Raw genomic sequence first — 19796 nt, forward strand, 5'->3', positions numbered from 1 at the left:
CCTCTGGGTGGGGGCGGGGAGCTTGGTCTGAGGGGAGGCCCTGGACACATGGGGCTCTTGCTGCTGCTGTACAGGAGGGCCGGATGGACTCGGTGGGTCACACCTGTGATCCCAGCACCGGGAAGCTGAGGCAGGCGGATCACCTGAGGTCAGGAGTTCGAGACCAGCCTGACCGGCCTGGTGAATCCCCATCTCTACTAAAAATACAAAAATTAGCTGGGCATGGTGGCTACTTGGAAGGCTGAGGCAGGAGAGTCACCTGAACCCAGGAGGTGGGGGTTGCCGTGAACCAGGATCATGCCGCTGCACCGCAGCCCAAGCAACAGAAACCGTCGTAAAAGAGTCCCAGAAAGTCCTGGGGCTGAGACATGGGCGGCAAGGTGACCGGTCACGAGGTCCCCGTGAATGATCCCGGCGCTGGGGGCTCAGGTTACCCCACCCAGGACCAGGTCTGGGTTTGGGGGCTGGAGTTCGGGGCCTCAGTGCACCAGGCAGATCCAGCCAGAGGGTCTGTGAGGCTTCTCCAGGGCAGGAATTTGAGGGGGGCCGGGGCACTGGGGACCCACACCCACAACTCACTTCTTGCTGGGCAAGGCTCCAGCATGGGCTAGCATCACCCCGGCCTGCGGGGGACCCCAAGGTTTCAGGGAGAGGAAAGGTCCCTCACGCTTCAGCCACAGCATTGGCCCAGGGCCTGGACAGGCTTCCGGCGGGGAGGGGTGGGGCTCTCACATCTCTGACGAAGGCCAGCTGGTTGCCAGAACCCCAGGACCAGAGGGGCCAATCGGGGCCTGTCAGAGACAGGAAGCTGGGCTGAGGCAGAGGGAGAGACAAGACAGAGACAGAGGGAGACAGAGAAAGATCAGGAGAGACAGAGATGGAGACAGGGAGAGAGCAAGAGACAGAGGGAAAAGGGAGGAGAGCTGGAGGGCCCCTGGTGTCCCGGGGGCAGGGAGACACCCAGGCGGCCAGGCAGGTGAGGGGAGGGCGGCCAGGCAGGTGAGGGGAGGGCAGGGAGACGCAGGTGAGGGGAGGGCGGCCAGGCAGGTGAGGGGAGGGCGGCCAGGCAGGTGAGGGGAGGGCGGCCAGGCAGGTGAGGGGAGGGCAGGGAGACGCAGGTGAGGGGAGGGCGGCCTCCCAGGCTTCAGGTCTAGAAAGCAGCTCTCACTGGCCTTGGCTGCTGAACGGAACCCCAGGCGCCCTGGGGCCCAGCTCCCCTCCCGCAGTGGCGGTGCGGACCTGAGGTGCTTGCGTCTGGGCAGCCCCTCCTGCTTCACTGGAAGGAGCCGTGCTGGGTCTGAGCCCTGCCCACTGTCCTGACCTGGGCAGCAAGGCCCACACCCACAGTGCCCAGGCCAAGCTGGTGGCAGCTCGGGAGGCATGGCCCTCACCCACAGACGCCGGGACCGGCCCAGGCTTCCCTGACACCCCAAGCCTGCTCTGTGTGAGTATGGGGTCAGGAACGGCCGGGCCGTCAGCCTCTCATCATTCAGCAGGTGGCGGATGCACCACTCCAGGCTCCAAGCACATCCCAAGGTGGCTTTATTCAGTCACGTGCCCACGCCCACAGCTCCATCCACCAGGCAGACAGAGGGGAGGCCACCCCACCACAGCACCTGAGGACCTCGGGCTGGCAAAGGGTCCCGGCCAGAGGGCACCAACCCCAGGAAGACTCAGTCCCCACCTAGAGGGTCCCTTGGGGGCCCAGCCCTTGAGCCCATCCCGAAAACTTGTGCTTTGAGTGTGACAAGGAGCAGCAAGCCGCCGCCAGCCCACTGCCGTGTGGTTGTCCTTGCAGGGCACCTGGCAGAGTGGCGAGCCTGGCTCCCAACGGGCACTTCCTTGGCCCCCACAGTCAGGCACCATTAGGGGTCACAGCCCAGACACTGACTCTGCCCATCAGTCTGCCCCAGGCAGCGACCAGATCCCAGATCCCGGGTGGGGCAGAGCCAGGACAGGCCCTCTCGACGGGCCTAAGGTCAATGCAGGTAATGAACCATTCCCCCTACTAGGAGCCCAGGGTTCAGGCCCCCGCAGCCTGGAACCTGCCCTCGCCGAGGCACTGGGGGCATCAGGAGCACGTCAGTCCCTTCAGACGGCCTCAGACCAGAAGCTCCCCAGAGACCTGGGCACCTCAGTAAGCACCTGGGAGACTTGACCTGTCCAAGTGTCTCCTGACACCCTGGGAGCGTCAGCACCACCTCAAAGCTGGGTGCCTGTGTTCCCATCACACAAGGGAAACTGAGGCAGGGGGCTGGCAGCAGCTGGCGTCCCTGTGGCAGCAGAGAGGCCGCCTGGTGATGTGCACGTCCGGCCTTGACGGTCACAGATTGACTGAAGGAGCATGGACTCCCGGGCGTGCCATTTGGCCTGTGAGGGTCTGTGGTGCCGCAGCTGCGTGGCAGGGCAGAGGGTGGCGCCGTCCTGGACATCCCCTACAGAGGACCAGAGTCCCGTCCTCCTGCCGCACGGCGGGTGATGTGCGCTTCAAAACCACGCCTTCAGACTGAGAAACCCTCCCGGGTGTCCACATTCCAGTCTCAAGGAGCTGGGGGCAGCAGCCGTGGGAGGAGCTGGCCTCAAGCCCTGAGGTCATGGGGAGCCAGGAGGGACCTGGGCCCTTTAGACGGGAGCAGGGAGGGTCTTTCGGGTGAGGCAGCCCCAGCTGTGTGCCCCGAGGCCCGGAGAAGGGAAGACAGCCAAGGAGGGAGCCAGGAGCACAGCCTTCCTCACAGGCGTCCCCAGGGCCCTGAGCCGGGTCCACGTGGGACCGAGGGCCACAACGGCAGGCGGCTCTCACAGCACGGGCTCTTGGCAGGGCTTCTGAAAGGACAGGGAGGGCTGGCTTTAGCGACTCCACAGGACGGGGACGCCTGGGCTCTTCTGGGGAGACGGGGCACTCCATGCGTGGCAGGCAGCTCCAGTGCAGGACGACTCCAGGCAGTCCCCGAGGTCCGCAGCGCCTGCCCTAGACGTGCTCCATCTCCGGGTCCGGGTCCGGCTCCTCCTCCTCCTCGTCCTCGTCCTCCTCGTCATCCTCGGTGCAGGCCTTGTCCAGCGGAGCCTCGCCGTCTCTCGACAGCTCCTCCACGTGCGCCAGCATGTCGGCCATCAGCGCCTCCTCCAGCCGCTTCCGCACCTGCTGCACTAGCTCCTCCTGCTTCCTGGGGACACGGGGACATCGTGTCACACCCAGGCCAGCGGCCAGGAGGATGCGGACTCAGAATGAGTGAGGGGAGGGGCCCTCGGCTGGGCGGAGAGGCTGAGGAATCCGCAGTGCCCCTCCCTTCACTATCAAGAGAATAACTGGCTGCCACAGGCCAGTGATAGCATCCGCCATCCTCCTGTATGGCCCACCTGCCACCTCTCTTGGGGCCAAGGGAGGGGCCCCACCCCTCAGTCTCCAGACCAGGCCCTGGGCCTCCCCAGGCTCAGCGGCATAAACACTTGCCCCTGGCCCCCAACAGGCAGAGTGGGGCAGGAAAAGCCTCACCAGGGCGCAGTGGCTCACGCCTGTCATCCCGGCATTCTGGGAGGCCAAGGTGGGCGGATCACCTGAGGTCAGGAGTTCAAGACCAGCCTGGCCAACATGGGCTGGGTGTGGTGGCTGTAGTCCCAGCTCCTTGGGAGGCTGAGCCAGGAGCATCGATTGAACCCAGGAGGCGGAGGTTGCAGTGACTGCACTCTAGCCCGGGCGACAGAGTGAGACTCCATCTCAAAAAAACAAAAAAGAAACCCATGTCCCACCCACCAGCAGGGACCGCACCAGGGGGCCTCCACCTTCAGGATTACAAGCTGATGCCAGCGACTCCCGGGGTGACCGGCTCTGCCTGCCTCCCTCCCCAGCTGCCCAAAGACCCTTTCTTGTCTCTGTTCTGCTTTCACTCCCATGTGAGGCTGATTCTGTGTATGTCCCCAGTTGTGGCCAAGGCTCAGCCACGCCCTCCTGCCTGGGGTCTCCCTCCAGTGGCTCCTCTGTACCGGGGCTGTCCCTGCCACCCACAACACCCTGGCTCACCGACCCCACTGCAGCCACCACCTGCTGGCTGTCCTTCCAGAAAGGACTCCACCTTCTGCTCACCCCACCACGGAGTTCCAAATTTCAATGCCCTTTTCAGTTTCTACAAGTTTTTTTTTTTCTTTTTGAGACAGAGTCTCACTCCGTCACCCAGGCTGGAGTGCAGTGGCACAATTTCAGCTCACTGCGGCCTCTGTATCCCAGGTTCAAGCAATGTTTTCTGCCTCAGCCTCCCGAGTAGCTGAGACTACAGGCACGCGCCACCATGCCAGGCTAATTTTCTGTATTTTTAGTAGAGATGGGGTTTCACTGTTTTGGCCAGGATGGCCTCGATCTCCTGACCTCGTGATCCACCCACCTCACCCTCCCAAAGTGCTGGGATTATAGGCATGAGCCACCGTGACCCTAGCTTTCTTCCTTTTTTATTTTTTGAGACGGAGTTTCGCTATTGTTACCCAGGCTGGAGTGCAATGGTGTGATCTCGGCTCACCGCAACCTCCGCCTCCTGGGTTCAGGCAACTCTCCTGCCTCAGCCTCCCGAGTAGCTGGGACTACAGGCACGTGCCACCATGCTCAGCTAATTTTTGTATTTTTAGTAGAGACGGGGTTTCACCATGTTGACCAGGATGGTCTCGATCTCTTGACCTCGTGATCCACCTGCCTCGGCCTCCCAAAGTGCTGGGATGACAGGCGTGAGACCCCGTGCCCGGCCCCTTTCTTTTTTTTTAAAGACAGGGTCTCTGTCACCCAGGTTGGAGTGCACTGGTGCGATCTCCACTCACTGCAGCCTCTGCCTCCCGAGTTCCCGAGATTCTCCTGCCTCAGCCTCCCAAGAGTTGGGACTGCAGCTGTGCACCGACACACCCGGATAATTACTGCTTTTTTTTTTTTTTTTTTTTTTTTTAGTAGAGACAGTTCACCACATTGGCCAGGCTGGTCTCGAACTCCCGATCTCCGGTGATGCTCCCACCTTGGCCCCCCAAAGTGCCGGGATTACAGGTGTGAGCCTGTGCTCAGCCTGGGGCTTTTAATCATCTGCCTGCTGTTCCTCAGTCTTGTTCTTTTCTTAACTTGTCAATTCTTCGTCATTTTGGGGAAGTTCCCTGAGTGTGTAGAGTGTAAATTGACCTCAAACCCAAATGAGGGGCCCAGAGGTACCACGGCTGGAGGAGGCTGCCGCCAGCCGCTCGCACGGAACCCCCGGCGCCCACGCTGTCTCCTTGCGTCTTCGTCCTGCCTGGGGCACAGAGTCTCCTCTCCTTGTGCCCCCGTGCCCAGCGCCTCCCTGGCCGCTCCGGGTCTTAGTTCCCCATTTCTGGAGCCCTCAGGAGTTCCCTTTCCTTCTCTGACCTCCGCCGTGTGCTGGGTTGACCGAGGAAAGCCCGTCTTCTCTTCAGCACTCCAGGGCTTCCTGCAGGCGCCTCCGTCACCAGGGGCCTTGCGGCCACCCCGCACACCACACTCCAGTTCGGCCATGAAGCCCTGCATTAGGGCTCACCCCGGGCACCCCCACCTCACAGCTCAGCTCACCCCCCACCATCCTGCCTGTTCCAGGCTCCGCAGGCCGGCCACTGCCGCCGGAACTGTCCCTCCGTGGGCACCCCAAGCCATCTCCCCAAAGGCAGAAGCCTGGCCTGCCTTGTCCCCCCGTCCCCAGGGCCCAGCATGGAGCCCAGCACCCAGCACAGCCAGTCCCTGTGGACTCCCAGGACCACAATCTTTGCTTTTTTCATTGTTTTTTGAGTCGGAGAATCACTGTCACCCGGGCTGGAGTGCAGCGGCAGGATCTCAGCTCACTGCAACCTCCATCTCCCAGGTTCAAGCGATTCTCCTGCCCCAGCCTCCCAAGTAGCTGGGACCACAGACATGCACCACCATGCCTGGCTCATTTTTGTATTTTAAGCAAACATGGGGTTTCGCCATGCTGGTCAGGCTGGTCTCGAACCACTGACCAAGTGATCTGCCTGCCTCAGCCTCTCAAAGTGCTGGGATGACGGGTGTGAGCCACAGCACCTGGCTTCACACTCTTTTCAAGAACATGCCTTCGAGAGGTGGCCGGCTCACCCTGGCCCGAGGACACGGGTTCACACCGGCTCTGACGATGGGTCCCCTTGCCCCAGCTACTCCTGTTTCAAAAAACCCCGGCAGCATCCACAGAGATGGGAGAGTCGTGGGGAGACAGGAAGTACACGGGGGCCAGGGGCTACCTGATGTCCTCGTCGGTCACCATGAAGGCTTTGCACAGGGGCTGCGTGGTGTTGAGCCACACGCCAGGGTTCTTCTCCACGGCGGCCGACAGCTGCCCGGTGATGGGCATGGTGCTCGTGTGCAGGGCGCTGGCGATGGCCGACAGCAGCGTCTCGTCCGTGCAGCCGGGTCCCACCCCTGCCAGGCAGTGGAAAGGCAGCCACGAGGGGAGAGGTCACAGCTGTGACCCAGACAGGCCACGGATGCCCCAGGACGGAGCTGCCCCTTCTCCCCGACCAGCGTCACGCCTCCACTTCCCCTCACGCGGGCCTCATCACTTTCCTAACAGAAGCAGAGCAAGCTAGGTGGGCACGGCGGCTCGCGCCTGCAACCCCAGCATTTGGGAGGGCGAGGCGGGAGGACCGATGCGCTGAGGAGCTGGAGGCCGGCCTGGACAACACAGTGAGATCCCCATCCCCACACAACAACGAAAACATCAGCCGGGTGTGGCGCTGCGCGGTCCCAGCTACTCAGGAGGCTGAGCTGAGAGAACCACTTGAGCCCGGGAGGCTGTGAGCAGTGACGGCACCGCCGAGCTCCAGCCTGGGCGACGGAAAGCCCACCTTTTGTTTTTTGAGACAGGCTCTTGCTCTGCATTTTCTGTAGGGATGCAGAGGTAGGGTCTCACTGTGCTGCCCCAGCTGGTCTTGAACCTCCGAGCTCGTGATACTCCTGCCTCAGCCTCCTGAAGTGCTGAATTACAGGCGTCAGCCACTGCACCCAGCCGGCCTGGTCTCTAAAAAACCGCCGAACCACACCAGCTCCGCATTCCTTGCTCTGTGCAGGGGCAAAACCAGCCCTCCTTGTTTTCTTAGGATCCAGGTCAAAACGCCCCTGGGCGTGCACTGCACCTGGAGGCCACAGAGCCCCACGCAGGGTCTTCAAGTATGAAGGGCCCAGCCAGGCACCCCGGGCCCCTCCTCCTGCCCCACCCACAGGGTCTCCAAATATGAAGGGCCCAGCCAGGCACCCCGGGCCCCTCCTCCTGCCCCACCCACAGGGTCTCCAAGTATGAAGGGCCCAGCCAGGCCCCCCGGGCCCCTCCTCCTGCCCCTCCCACAGGGTCTCCAAATATGAAGGGCCCAGCCAGGCACCCCGGGCCCCTCCTCCTGCCCCACCACAAGTCTCCAAGTATGAAGGGCCCAGCCCAGGTGCCCTGGGGCCCCTCCTCCCAGCCCAGCCACAGGAAGATTTGCCCTCAGTGCCCGCATCATGAACAGCCCTTCACCTTGCTAGAAGATGAGGGTGCCCCCAGGACTCCACCCCACCCAGCCCGTCCCCTTCTGGCCCCCCCCCGTGGGGTGCCCGCTCACCCTGCAGGCCCTTGGGGAGGTCCATGGTCTTGACTAGCTCCTCAGCAATGTCGAAGGCGTTCAGGCCGCTCAGCTTCTTCTCCCAGAAGAGCTGCCCCAGACATACATATGAACCCCAAGGGCAGCCCCGCCCCTCCCCCTTCCAGGGCCTCGAAGGACTCTATGGAGGCCCACCTGGCCTCCTTCCCCAGGTGGGTCCCCACGGGCCTCTTGCCTCCCAGGGCCTTGGGCCTCCTGCTCCTGCCCAGGATTTCCACAGCCTGGTATCCAGTGGATCACGAGGTCAAGAGATCGAGACCATCCCGGTCAAAATGGTGAAACCCCGTCTCTACTAAAAATACAAAAAATTAGCTGGGCACGGTGGTGCGTGCCTATAATCCCAGCTACTCGGGAGGCTGAGGCAGGAGAATTGCCTGGAGGCAGGAGAATTGCCTGAACCCAGGAGGCGGAGGTTGCGGTGAGCCGAAATCGCGCCATTGTACTCCAGCCTGGGTAACAAGAGCAAAACTCCATCTCAAAAAAAAAAAAAAAAAAAAAAAAGAATAAAACCTACACATGGGGTAGCTCACGCCTGTAATTCCCACAACTAGGGAGGCGGAGGTGGGAGGATCACCTGACTGACAGCAGGAGCTTGAGACCAGCCTGGGCAACACAGAGAGACCCTGTCCCAAAAGCCAAAAATTAAAAAATCTAATAAGACACACACAAAACAGGGAGTGTCACAACCATGGACACCGTATGCAGGAGTATCAGGAATCTACATGACACCTGCAGGTTACATGCAAATACCAGACCATTTCCATTAAAAAGTTTTTAAATTTCATTTCTGAGACAGTCTTGCTCTGTCGCCCAGGCTGGAGTGCAGTGGCACGATCTCGGCTCACTGCAACCTCCTCCACCCAGGTTCAAGTGACCCTCCTCTGTCGGCCTCCTGAGTAGCTGGGATTACAGGCACACACCACCACACCCGGCTAATTTTCCTACTTTTAGTAGAGACAGGGTTTCACCACGTCGGTCAGGCTGGTCTACTCGGATCCGCCTGCCTCAGTCTCCCAAAGTGCTGGGATTACAGGCACGCACCACCGTGCCCACTTAATTTTTGTATTTTTAGTAGAGACGGGGTTTGGCCGTGTTGGTCAGGCTGGTCTCGAGTTCCTGAACTCAGGTGATCTGCTTGCCTTGACCTCCCAAAGTGCTGGGATTACAGGCGCGAGCCACCGCCCGCCATGCTAGAGCATTTTCTATGAGAGGCTGATCATCCCCGGAGTTTGGTATCTGGGGATACCAAAGAGGGTGGGGTGTGTTCTGAACTAATTCCCTGCGCATCCCAAGGGGGGCCCACAGATTGGTTCTTGCTGTCACCCAGGCTGGAGAGCAGTGGTGTGATCACAGCTCACTGCAGCCTTAGCCTCCTAGGCTCAAGCAATCCTCCCATCTCAGCCTCCTCAGGAGCAGGGACCACAGGCAAGCGCCACCACGTCCAGCTAATGTTTTCATGTTTCTGCCTCCCGTGGTGCCCAGGCTGGCTTGGAACTCCTGCGCTCCATTCGTCCGCTCCAAGTACGATCTGATTCCAAACGTCCACCCACCAAGGCGAAGAGCTGGCCGGGAAGGCTGGGGTCGCCGTGCGCTGGCTCACCTGGCGCGGCTGGTCCACCGCCTTCTGCGGGTCGCTCTTGACCTTGTTGCTGGGGTGGTTGGTAATCTTGGTCACCGGCTGCTTGAAGATGGACGCCGTCTGGCGCACGGGAAGCGCCGTGTTCAGGTCGGGCTTGCCCTGCGGGAGGAAGGCGCTGCAGCCCGGCCTGGGGTCTCCCCGGCGGCTCAGAGCCTCCAGGGACGTGGGGCCCGGACGACCCCCCGCCTTGCGGGCGCCCCTCGCGTCCCCCAGGACCCCCACGCTCCGGGGAGGCCGCTCTCGCAGGCTGGGCCCGGCCAGCTCCTCCAGAGCCCCCGTCGCGGGTCGCGTCCTCGCCATGCGCGCAGCGCTCTGTGCCCGGCGCCTTCTGCTCTGCAGCCTCCGCCCCGCGCCCCGTGTCCTCTGCCCGCTGTGACCTCCCGCGCGCGCTCCGTCGCCTGCCGCTCGCGTCATGGCCGCGTCCCCGCCTAAAACGCCCTGCGCTGACGTCACCCGCATGACGCCACCGCTCACCTTGACCTGGTTGGAGGAGTCGTAGCGCACGCGCTGGCGGCTCTTGTTCATCCTGCTCATCAGCATCTTCCCGGTGCGGAAGTCAAAGGTGCTCAGGTCCATGGAGCCGCCCAGGTAGCGCGCCAGCTGCGGCTTGCTGCGGAACTTCTTCCCGCTCGGGCTGCGGAGAGGCAGGACGGTCGGGCCCCGGCGGACCCCAGACCCAGGCCTTGGCCCCAGTCCCAGACCCCAACCCTGACCTCCAGACTCCAAAATTGGCCCCCAAATACGGGCGCCGGCCCCAGACTCCACACCGATCCTTGCCCCAGCCCCCCCATCCTGGTACCCTCCAATCATACCCACCCCAGGCCCTGGCATATCAGGCACAGCAGACACTGTGAGTTCTGGAACAAACGCCATTACCTACAGGAGGATGGGCCCTGGCTCTGGGAGGATGCCTCACATTTCCAGAACATTCTAGAGACGGAATTTGGGTCACAGTCTTAGGAAAAGACCCCACAGAGAACAGGTATGTGAGTGACAGCTGTAAGATCAATCTCCTTCCACCTCCAGGTTCCAGCGGCAAGGCCAGGCTAGGAAGGGGCCTCGTTCTAACGTTTGGGCCAGGCCCCAACAGCTGCTTGCACATAACCCGGGGTGGAGCTTGCAGAGAGGCAGCCGGGCACGCACAGACCTGGACACAGGGCTCTGCTCTCAGCCTGCCGCAGACAAGCGCTAGCAACTCGTGCTCTCCAGGAAATAAGGGCAGCCACCTACAGGATGCCCTGCGTGTCCCATATGGTCACGCTACAAGATGCTAGGCACCCAACCCAACACATCGCCATCATGGCTGGGATGTAAAATGGAACAGCCATGTTGGGAAAGCCTGGCAGCTCCCCAGCAAATCTGCGGATGACCCAGCTATGCTAGTCTTAGGTATCTGCCCGAGAGAAATGAGGGCACACATCCACACCATCAGCTCTACACAAAGTCCCCAAGAGCCCTACCATGGCAGCCAGAAGGTGGAGGCAGCCCAGACGCTCTCAGCACATGAACGGACCAATGCAACATGGCCCATCCACACAGTGGAATATTACTCAGCCATGAAAAGGAGCAACACTCTGAGACAGGCCAGTGTGGATGAACCTTGAGGACGTCATGCTCAGTGAGGGACGCCAGACACAGAAGGCCACACAGTGTGTGATCCCATTTCTATGAAATGTCTAGAACAGGGCGAGGTGGCTCACGCTTGTAATCCTAGCACTTTGGGAGTCCAAGGCGGGTGGGTGACCTGAGGTCGGGAGTTCAAGACCAGGCTGACCAACATGGAGAAACCCTGTCTCTACGAAAAATACAAAACCTGAGCCGGGTGTGGTGGTGTGAACCTCTAATCCCAGCTACTTGGGAGGCTGAGGCAGGAGAATCACTTGAACTAGGGAGGCAGAGGTTGCGGTGGGCCGAGATCACGCCATTGTACTCCAGCCTGGGCAACAAGAGCGAAACTTTGTCTCAAAAAAAAAAAAAGGTCTACAACAGCATAATTCAGACAGGAAAGGGATGCGGTGCCAGGGGCTGGGGTGAGGATGTGCAGGGGCTGCTCACATGCACGGAGCTTCATCTCTATTCTTTCTGGAGACTGGTTCTCATTGTCGCCCAGGCTGGAAGGCAGCGGCTCAATCACAGCTCACTGCAACCCTGAACTCCTGGGCGAGGGTGATCCTTCCACCTTAGCCTCCCAAGTGCTGGGAGACAGGCACGAGCCACCACGCACGGCTTTTATACATGCGTACATACATACACACGGCTTTTATACATGCATGCATACATACACACGGCTTTTATACATGCGTACATACATACACACGGCTTTTATACATGCATACATACATACACACGGCTTTTATACATGCATACATACACACGACTTTTATACATGCATACATACATACATACACACGGCTTTTATACATGCGTACATACATACACACGGCTTTTATACATGCATGCATACATACACACGGCTTTTATACATGCATACACACGGCTTTTATACATGCATACATACGTGCACACGGCTTTTATACATGCATACATACACACGGCTTTTATACATGCATACATACACACGGCTTTTATACATGCATACATACATACATACACACGGCTTTTATACATGCATACATACATATATATATTTTTGAGATGGAGTCTCGCTCTGTTGCCCAGCCTGGAGTGAAGTGGTGTGATCCCTGCTCACTGCAACCTCCGCCTTCAGGTTCAAGTGATTTTCCTGCCTCAGCCTCCTGAGTAGCTGGGATTACAGGTGCCCACCACCACGCCTGGCTAATATTTTGTACTTTTAGTAGAGACAGGGTTTCACCCCTGGCCAATATGGCCAGGCCAGTTGCCAACTCCTGACCCCAGGTGATCTGTCCACCTCGGCCTCCCAAAATGCTGGGATTACAAGTGTGAGCCACCATGCCCAGCCTAATTTATATATATATTCTATAGAGATGGGGTCTCACTATGCTGTCCAGGCTGGTCTGGGACGCCTGAGCTCAGGCAAGCCTCCCTCCTTGCCTCCCAAAGCATTGGGATTACAGGTATGAGCACCCACCCTGACGATTCATTTCTTTCTTTTCTTTCCATTTTTCTTTTAGAGACAGGGTCTCCTCTCGTTGCCCAGGCTGGAGTGCAGTGGTGTGGTCAGAGCACACTGCAGCCATGACCTCCTGGGCTCAGGGATAGCTGCCTCAGCCTCCCGAGTAGCTGGGACTACAAGGGCGCACCATCACGCCCAGCTCATTTTTATTTCATTTATTTTTTTGAGATGGAGTCTCGCTCTGTCGCCCCGGCTGGAGTGCAGTGGCACCATCTTGGCTCCCTGCAGCCTCCGCCTCCCAGGTCCAAGCAATTCTGCTGCCTCAGCCTCCCAAGTAGCTGGGGATACAGGCACCTGCCACAATGCCCGGCTAATTTTTGTTATTTTTAGTAGAGACAGAGTTTCACCATGTTGGCCAAGTCTGGTCTCGAACACTCGATGTCAGGTGACCCACCTGCCTCAGCCTCACAAGCGTGAGGATTACAGGCATGAGCCGTGGTGCCCAGCCATGTCCAGCTAATTTTTCAATTTTTTGCAGAGATGGGGCCCCGCTGTGTTGCCCAGGTTGGTCTCCACCTTCGGATCTCGAGATCCTCCTGCGTCCCCTCCCAGAGGGGTTACAGGTGTGAGCCTGGCTAGTTTACCTCAAGAAGATGATGCAGAAATAAGCAGCTGTCCGGTGCTTAGGAGGCCAGGTACCGTAAGCACATTCTCAACTCGGTCAAAAGTCACTGAGTGACAATGCACCCGCCTGAGCCTGGCGGATGGCTCTGTGTTGCTGGTTTCCCAGAACCCTCCAGGGCAGGCTCCTCCTGTCCTCCTCTGCCCCTGCCCCAGGCATCTTGGCCCATGGTAGACGTCAGATGCCAGACAACCAAGACAGCTGAGAATCTCTTCTAGCCAGAAGGAAACTCGATTCTGCAGGCACCGCACAGAAGTATGTGGTCACATGCTTAGCTCCACGGCCTCCGTCCAGGACCCACGGACGAGGCTGATACACAGGTCTCAGGAAGTTCTACTTCTCTCCACCCCCGCCCCCTCACCACGGGAAATTCCTTGGTACACAAGGACACGGCGGGCTCTAGCACGTCCACTGGGACAGGGCACCACCGGGAGGGACAAGGACAAGTGCCTGGGGGTCCGAAACCACTGAGGGCTCCTTCTGGAGAGTTCCTTTTCTAATTACTGCGCGGGCGGGCTGGCTGACGTTATTAAACCCGAGGTTTGCCCAGGGCAGTGGAAAGAGACCAAGAAGCCCCAGGCCCTGACTCAGGCCTCACGTAGGCACCAGGAAGAAGAGACCCCACAAAACACTCCCAGCAGTTCTCTGCCTCCGGTCACCCCAAAGAGAGGCTGTTCTGCCTTTTCAGATGGAGGTGAACAAGAGCTGGGGGTGGGCATACAAGGCAGTGGGAGGGAAATGGGCCCGGGGTTCTTTCTGGGGCGATGGAAACTCCGTAGCCGACTCAGGATAGCTGCACCTATCTGTAAATCCGCGAAAATGCTAAAACCCACTGAGTCGGGCACTTTAAATGACGCTGTGGTACACGGACTGTCTCAAACAGAGTAAGCGCAATACCTCATGCCTGCAATCCCAGCACTCCGGGAGGCTGAGACAGGAGGACTGCTTGAGCTCAGGAGTTCGAGTCCAGGCTGGGCAACAAAGTAAGACCCACCACTTAAAAAAAAAAAACAAAAAAAAACAGAGCGCGGGCACAATGGCTCTTGCCTGTAATCCCAGCACTTTGGGAGGCCAAGCCCGACAGCTCACCTGAGCTCAGGAGTTCGAGACCAGCCTGGCCAACACAGTGAAACCCTGTTTCTACTAAAAATGAAAAAATTAGCTGGAGGTGGTGGCAGGGGCCTGTAATCCCAGATACTCAGGAGGCTGAGGCAGGGGAATCCCTTGAACCCAGGAGGCGGAGTTTGCAGTGAGCCAAGATCACGCCACTGCACTCCAGCCTGGGTGACAGAGTGAGACTCCCTCTCAAAATAAATAAATAAAATAAAAATTAACCAGGCACGGTGGCACATGCCTGTGGTCCCATCTACTCCGGAAGCTGAGGAGGGAGGACCGCTTGAGTCCAGGAGGTCAAGGATACAGTGACCTATGACTGTACCACTGCATTCTAGCCTGGGTGACAAAAACAAGACCCTGTCTCAAAAAAAAAAAAAAAAAAAAAAAAGGCCGGGTGTGGTGGCACATGCCTGTAGTGTAGTCCCAGCTACCTGGGAGGCCGAGGCAGGAGAATCCCTTAAACCCGGGAGGTGGCGGTTGCAGTGAGCTGAGATTGCGCCACTGCACTCCAGCCTGGCGACAGAGTGAGACTGTCTCAAAACATAAATAAATAAAATAAAAGTAAACACAAGGTAAACGGGATTCGTAGTTACCAGGTGCTGCGGGAGGAGGTGAGTGACTCGTAATGAGGACAGAGCTGCTTTTGGGAATGATGAGAATGTTCTGGAATTACTGGTGATGGTTGCACAGCCTTGTGAATGTACTAAAAACCACTGGTGGCCAGGTGTGGTGGCTCACGCTTGTAATCCCAGCACACTGGGAGGCCGAGGTGAGCTGACCATCTGAGGTTAGGAGTTTGAGACCAGCCTGGCCAACATGGCGAAACCCGATCTCTACTAAAAATACAAAAACTAACCGGACGTGGTGGTGGACACCTGTAGGCCCAGCTACTTGATAGGCTGAGGCAGGAGAATCTCTTGAACCCAGGAGGCAGACGTTGTGTGCTAAGAGAGCCCCATTCGGCTGCAGTCTGAGCAAAAAGAGTCCCCCTCCATTTCAAAACAAATTACCCACCAAACTGTACATTTTAGAAGAGTAGCTTTCGCCAGGCAGTCGCCCAGGGAGGCCAAGCCACGTGAATTGCTTGAGTCCAGGAGTTTGAGACCAGTCTAGGCATCACAGTGAAACTCGGTCTCTATAAAAATAAGCCAGGCTGGCCGGTCGCAGTGGCTCAAGCCTGTAATCCCAGTACTTTGGGAGGCCAAGGCGGGTGGATCACGAGGTCAAGAGATCGAGACCATCCTGGTCAACATGGTGAAACCCCATCTCTACTAAAAATACAAAAATTAGCTGGGCATGGTGGTGCGTGCCTGTAATCCCAGCTACTCGGGAGGCTGAGGCAGGAGAATTGCCTGAACCCAGGAGGCGGAGGTTGCGGTGAGCCGAGATCGCGCCATTGCACTCCAGCCTGGGTAACAAGAGCGAAACTCCGTCTCAAAAAATAAAAATAAAAAAATAAGCCAGGCATGGTAGCACATGCCTGTAATTCCAGCTACTTGGGAGGCTGAGCTGAGAAGGTCACCTGAGCCTGGGAGGTCGAGAATGAAGTAAGCCCCGATCACACCACTGCACCCCATCCTGGGTGAGACCCTGTCTCAAGGAGCTTCTGTGGAATGTGAACTATATCTCAATTTTTAATAAAGGTTAGGCAGATCTACTGACACAGAAAGATGTCCCTGACATTCAATGAAAAAAGAGCAGCCTTGATTACAACCACACGTATCGAAAAACAGTAGGCACCATGGCCTCAACTCTTCCAGTCCCCGTACCATTCAGCCTGGGAGCCTGAAGCCTCTGATGAAAGCCTGGGTTGAGGACGCCCCAGACCTGCAGAGGGCGGCTCTGGGCTGAGTCTGGGCTCACCCTTTGCAGAGAAACCTGGAATCTCTCCAGTCTGTTTAGAGGAGAGCTTTTTCCTGCTTTTCTCCACTGCTAACTAGACCACCACGCTCAGGGAAGGGAGAATGGGATGAGAGGTGGGGCGACAGCCTCGGGACACTCCGCTCAAGCTGGCCTTGGTTCCAGCTCCCAAGCTGCAGCCACCTCCTGGGGCGTTCCTGCTGCCTGGATGCCTCTCCCTGCTCCATTCAACGTCACCTCCTCAGAGAGGCCCCCTCCCTGACCACCCTAGTCTCACTCAGGCCCCTGTCATCTGCCCTCCCAGATTTCAGCACGTGTACCCACGGCTGTAACAGGAGGTGCCCGGTGCCGTTTTTGACAGAGGACTGCAGAGGCCGACAGAGACCTGCTGTGGACTCTACAGCAGCCTCCGGGAGAAGGAAGCCCAGAACCGCGCTCGTAGTTAGCAAGGGGGCAGGCCCCAGCCTCCTCCACGACAGAGGACAGAACCGCAATGCTTCAGGCTTTCTAAAGAGCCAGTGAAGGGGCTGGGGACCAAAAGGGAATGCACCACTCTGTCCCTAAGAGACACGGCTTGCAGTCCCACTATGCCACTGCCTGCAGTTACAGGGTTCCAGCTCATCAGGGTGCACATTCGGGGACCAAGTTCCGCCTCTCTCTTGCTGTCCTCCCACTTTCCAGGAACCAGCCCCTGAGCGCCTCCCGCAGGAGGAGGCCCCCACACAACTGCTTCTGATCAAACCCATCCCTTCCCTGCTCTTTCCTCATTTTATCTCCCAAAACCGGGACAGTCAAGAACCACAGGGGACCTAAGTGCCCAGCGGACAGAGCGCTGGTTCTGCCCACTGCAGTTCCTTGGCTGGAGAAAACCACTCGCCCTCACCTGGGCGGTCTCCGGCCCGTGACCCCGAGCTATGAGAAAAACGGGGACCGGCTGCACACCCCCTTTCACCCAGGCGCTGGGCACAGGGGAGGCGTCCGCTTTCCCCTCGGGGACCGACCCGAAGGCGCCGCGGGACACTGAACCAGGGGGAGGGCGCAGTGAAGGTTGGCTCAGAATCAAAAGCATCCTTCCCCAGCCAGCAGGAAAAAAAAAAAAAAAAGGGCAGACAAACAGCAGGTGCCGACCGTCGGGGGCCCGGCTGCAGAGGCCGCGGTCTTTGTCCCGCAGAAGGGGTTCCGGGTGACCTTCCTGAGCAGCACTTTTTTCGGTTTGGGGAGGGGGTTTCTGAAAGCCTCGGAACACCAGTAACACCCACGTAAACACCACCGTCATGTGGGTGAGCAGGTCGGGAGCCTCAGGTCTGCACCCCGAAGGGGCCGCGACCCACGCGGGGCAGAGGCCTCAGACGTCGGGGGTAAATCCCTCTTACAAAACAAACAAACAATAAAAGAAAACCAACGCTGCTCGGGGACCCCGTCACTCTGAGGCGCTGATTCCCAGGACTGCGGTGAGCCTGGGAACGCGAGTCTGCACGCACGGCCTCCCCGATCCCGCCATGAGCCCCGCTCCCCGAAACCCCGGCTGGCCACCCCCGGAGCGCCCCAAGGAGGGCCCCCCCAGCGTCTCTCGGGAACCAAAGGGACAGCCCAGCCCCCACCCCTGCCTCCCAGCAGCGTCTCGCCGCCGCCAGGCGCCCCTGGCCCAGTGCGCACGAACAAAGGCGGCCGCCGCCGCTGCCCGGGAGCCAGTCCCCGGCCTGCCGAACGCCATGCGGCCCGGCAAGCGGCGCACGCGCACTGGGCCTCCGCGAGCGGGACAGACACGCACGCAGGACGCACGCACAGACGCACGACGCACGCGCGGGGCCCAGGCCGCGGCCCAGGGCAGGGGCGCCGAGGCCGCCGCAGAGGCCGCTGGGAGGCGCCCGTTGGGGCCCTGCGCGGCCGGCGCGCTCATTCACCTATAGTAAAAGACATCCCTGTGGCCAGCCGACAGCCCCGACCTTCTGGGCACTTCTTCCCTCTCCCAGCCCTGCGGGAGCGCCGGGCACTCCCACCTCTTCCGCTCCATCGCGCCCGGCTCCTCGGCCCGCCGCCGCCGCCCGAACCCCCGCTTGCCGCCGCCGCCTCAGCTGCCTCCGCTGCCTCTGCCGCCGCCGCCACTTGCCGCGGCTGTTCCGGCCCGCGGGCCCCCACCCTCCGCCCCCAGCCGGGCGCGCGCCGGCTTTGCCGCCCTCTCGGCCCCCTCCCCGCGCTCGCCAGCCCCCGCTCGGGGGGCCCGCTCCGCCCACCCGCCCGCGCGGGGCCCCGTTCTGCGCAGCTGCGGCGCCAGGCCCCGCCCCCTCTGGCCGCGCCAATCATCGCGTGGGCAAGATGCCGGTCCTCCGGCGGCGCCCGCGCCTGCGCCCTGGACCCCGCGAGCCGCCCATGCCGGGCAGTGGTACCCGGAGCCCAGGCAGCCGCTTCCGCTGCGCCCGGTCGCCCTCGTCCGCCTGGGGCGCCTGCGCGGGGAGATGCTTTCGGACCAGTGGGGGTCTTTCCCCTCGGCCTTTCTCCGGCCCCGGTCTCGGGGACCCTAGCCCATGGCCTGGACCTCGACTTCCCCGTCCGCCTGGTCTCCCAGCTTCCGAGCTTTTTTTTTTTTTTTAGAGACGGAGTTTCGCTCTTGTCGCCCAGGCTGGAGCGCAATGGCGCGATCTCGGCTCACCGCAACCTCCGCCTCCTGGGTTCAGGCAATTCTCCTGCCTCAGCCTCCCGAGTAGCTGGGATTACAGGCACGCGCCATCATGCCCAGCTAATTTTTTGTAATTTTTAGCAGAGACGGGGTTTCACCATGTTGACCGGGATGGTCTCGATCTCTTGACCTCGTGATCCACCCGCCTCGGCCTCCCAAAGTGCTGGGATTGCTTCCGAGCTTTTTACGGGCGTCCAAATCCGAAGGGCTTCCTCCGTGACCACCCCCGCACGCCACCCCCACCCCCGTAGTGACACCCCCGGGGGTCTCACTGTGTCGTCCAGGCTGGAGTGCAGTGGCGAGATCTCGGCTCACCGCAGCCTCCACCTCCCGGGTCCAAGGGATTCTCCTGCCTCAGCCTCCCGAGTAGTTGGGGTTACAGGTGCGCACCATCGCGCCCAACTAATGTTTGTATTTTCAGTAGAGACGGGGTTTCACCACGTTGTTGGCCAGGCTGGACTGGAACTCCTCCTGACTTCAGGTAATCCGCCCACCTCGGCCTCCCGAGGTGCTGGGACCACAGGCCTGAGTGAGCCACCGCGACCCACCCAGTAGCTTTCTGACCCCTCAAAATCCAGGAATCTGAGCCCCCCGCTCCCCTGCATGCACTAGTCTAGTCACCATCTCTGGCCAGGAGAGTCCCAAGACCTTCCCGTGGAATCGCCCACTCCCTGTTGTCAGCCAGAGGGACCCTGAAATGAAAGCGGGTGGGCCACCCCCTTTCAGTCTCTTCCCTGACAGCATCGCCCCCAGGGGTAGGACTGGGCCGGCCTGGGACACGTGTCCACGGACTGAGTCTAGCTGCTGTGTCCCCAGGCCTCCAGCTGGAGAAGCTCCCCCGCTTCTAAGGACACTGGGTCTACCTAAACAATCTGGGGTTTCCTGCTGCCTGAAGAGCTCATCCCATTTTCACAGTCCCTTTAGCGGCAGGTTCCAGGGCATAGGACAGGCACTTTTCTTATTCTTTATGTTTTGAGACAGTCTCACTGGTGTCACCTAGGCTGGAGTGCAGTGGGGAGGTTGCGGTGAGCCGAGATTGAACCATTGCACTCTAGCCTGGGCAACAAGAGCAAAGGTCCATCTCAAAAAAATAAAAATAAAAAAAAGCCAATTCCAGGGCTGAGGCAGGGTAAGTGCCTCCACCCTAAAG

At 59.7% G+C, this 19796-nt stretch overlaps 1 protein-coding gene across 3 annotated transcripts; it reads right to left on the minus strand.

The window, feature by feature from the left end:
• Nucleotides 1–1519: 1519 nt before the first annotated feature.
• MBD3 (methyl-CpG binding domain protein 3) lies at nucleotides 1520–18205 on the minus strand. 3 transcript variants are annotated; one of them, XM_035290186.3, is made up of 6 exons: nucleotides 17970–18205; nucleotides 9731–9890; nucleotides 9218–9355; nucleotides 7579–7669; nucleotides 6226–6403; nucleotides 1520–3164 (listed from the first exon to the last, which is right to left on the minus strand). In XM_035290186.3, the coding sequence occupies exons 1-6, from the start codon at nucleotides 17981–17983 to the stop codon at nucleotides 2969–2971; spliced, it is 777 nt and encodes a 258-aa protein (XP_035146077.1). In that variant the 5' UTR covers nucleotides 17984–18205; the 3' UTR covers nucleotides 1520–2968. The 3 variants fall into 3 exon arrangements, with proteins under 3 accessions (XP_035146077.1, XP_035146074.1, XP_035146076.2); XM_035290183.3 differs by having other exon boundaries at nucleotides 17874–18205; XM_035290185.3 differs by lacking the exon at nucleotides 17970–18205 and adding an exon at nucleotides 10133–10966.
• Nucleotides 18206–19796: the final 1591 nt, after the last annotated feature.

The sequence above is a fragment of the Callithrix jacchus genome, chromosome 22 (genome assembly GCF_049354715.1).
Source record: "Callithrix jacchus isolate 240 chromosome 22, calJac240_pri, whole genome shotgun sequence".
Lineage (NCBI taxonomy): Eukaryota > Metazoa > Chordata > Mammalia > Primates > Cebidae > Callithrix > Callithrix jacchus.

Bases quoted from the DNA above. Each gene is read 5' to 3' on its own strand.
- MBD3 (XM_035290183.3), bottom strand. From the start codon at position 17,983: ATGGAGCGGAAGAGGTGGGAGTGCCCGGCGCTCCCGCAGGGCTGGGAG. The intron at 9,891-17,873 runs GTGAATGAGCGC...GCCTCTCCGCAG, and splicing joins AGGGATGTCTTTTACTATAG to CCCGAGCGGGAAGAAGTTCC. The intron at 6,404-7,578 runs GTGAGCGGGCAC...ACTGCCTGGCAG, and splicing joins CCTCCCCAAGGGCCTGCAGG to GGGTGGGACCCGGCTGCACG.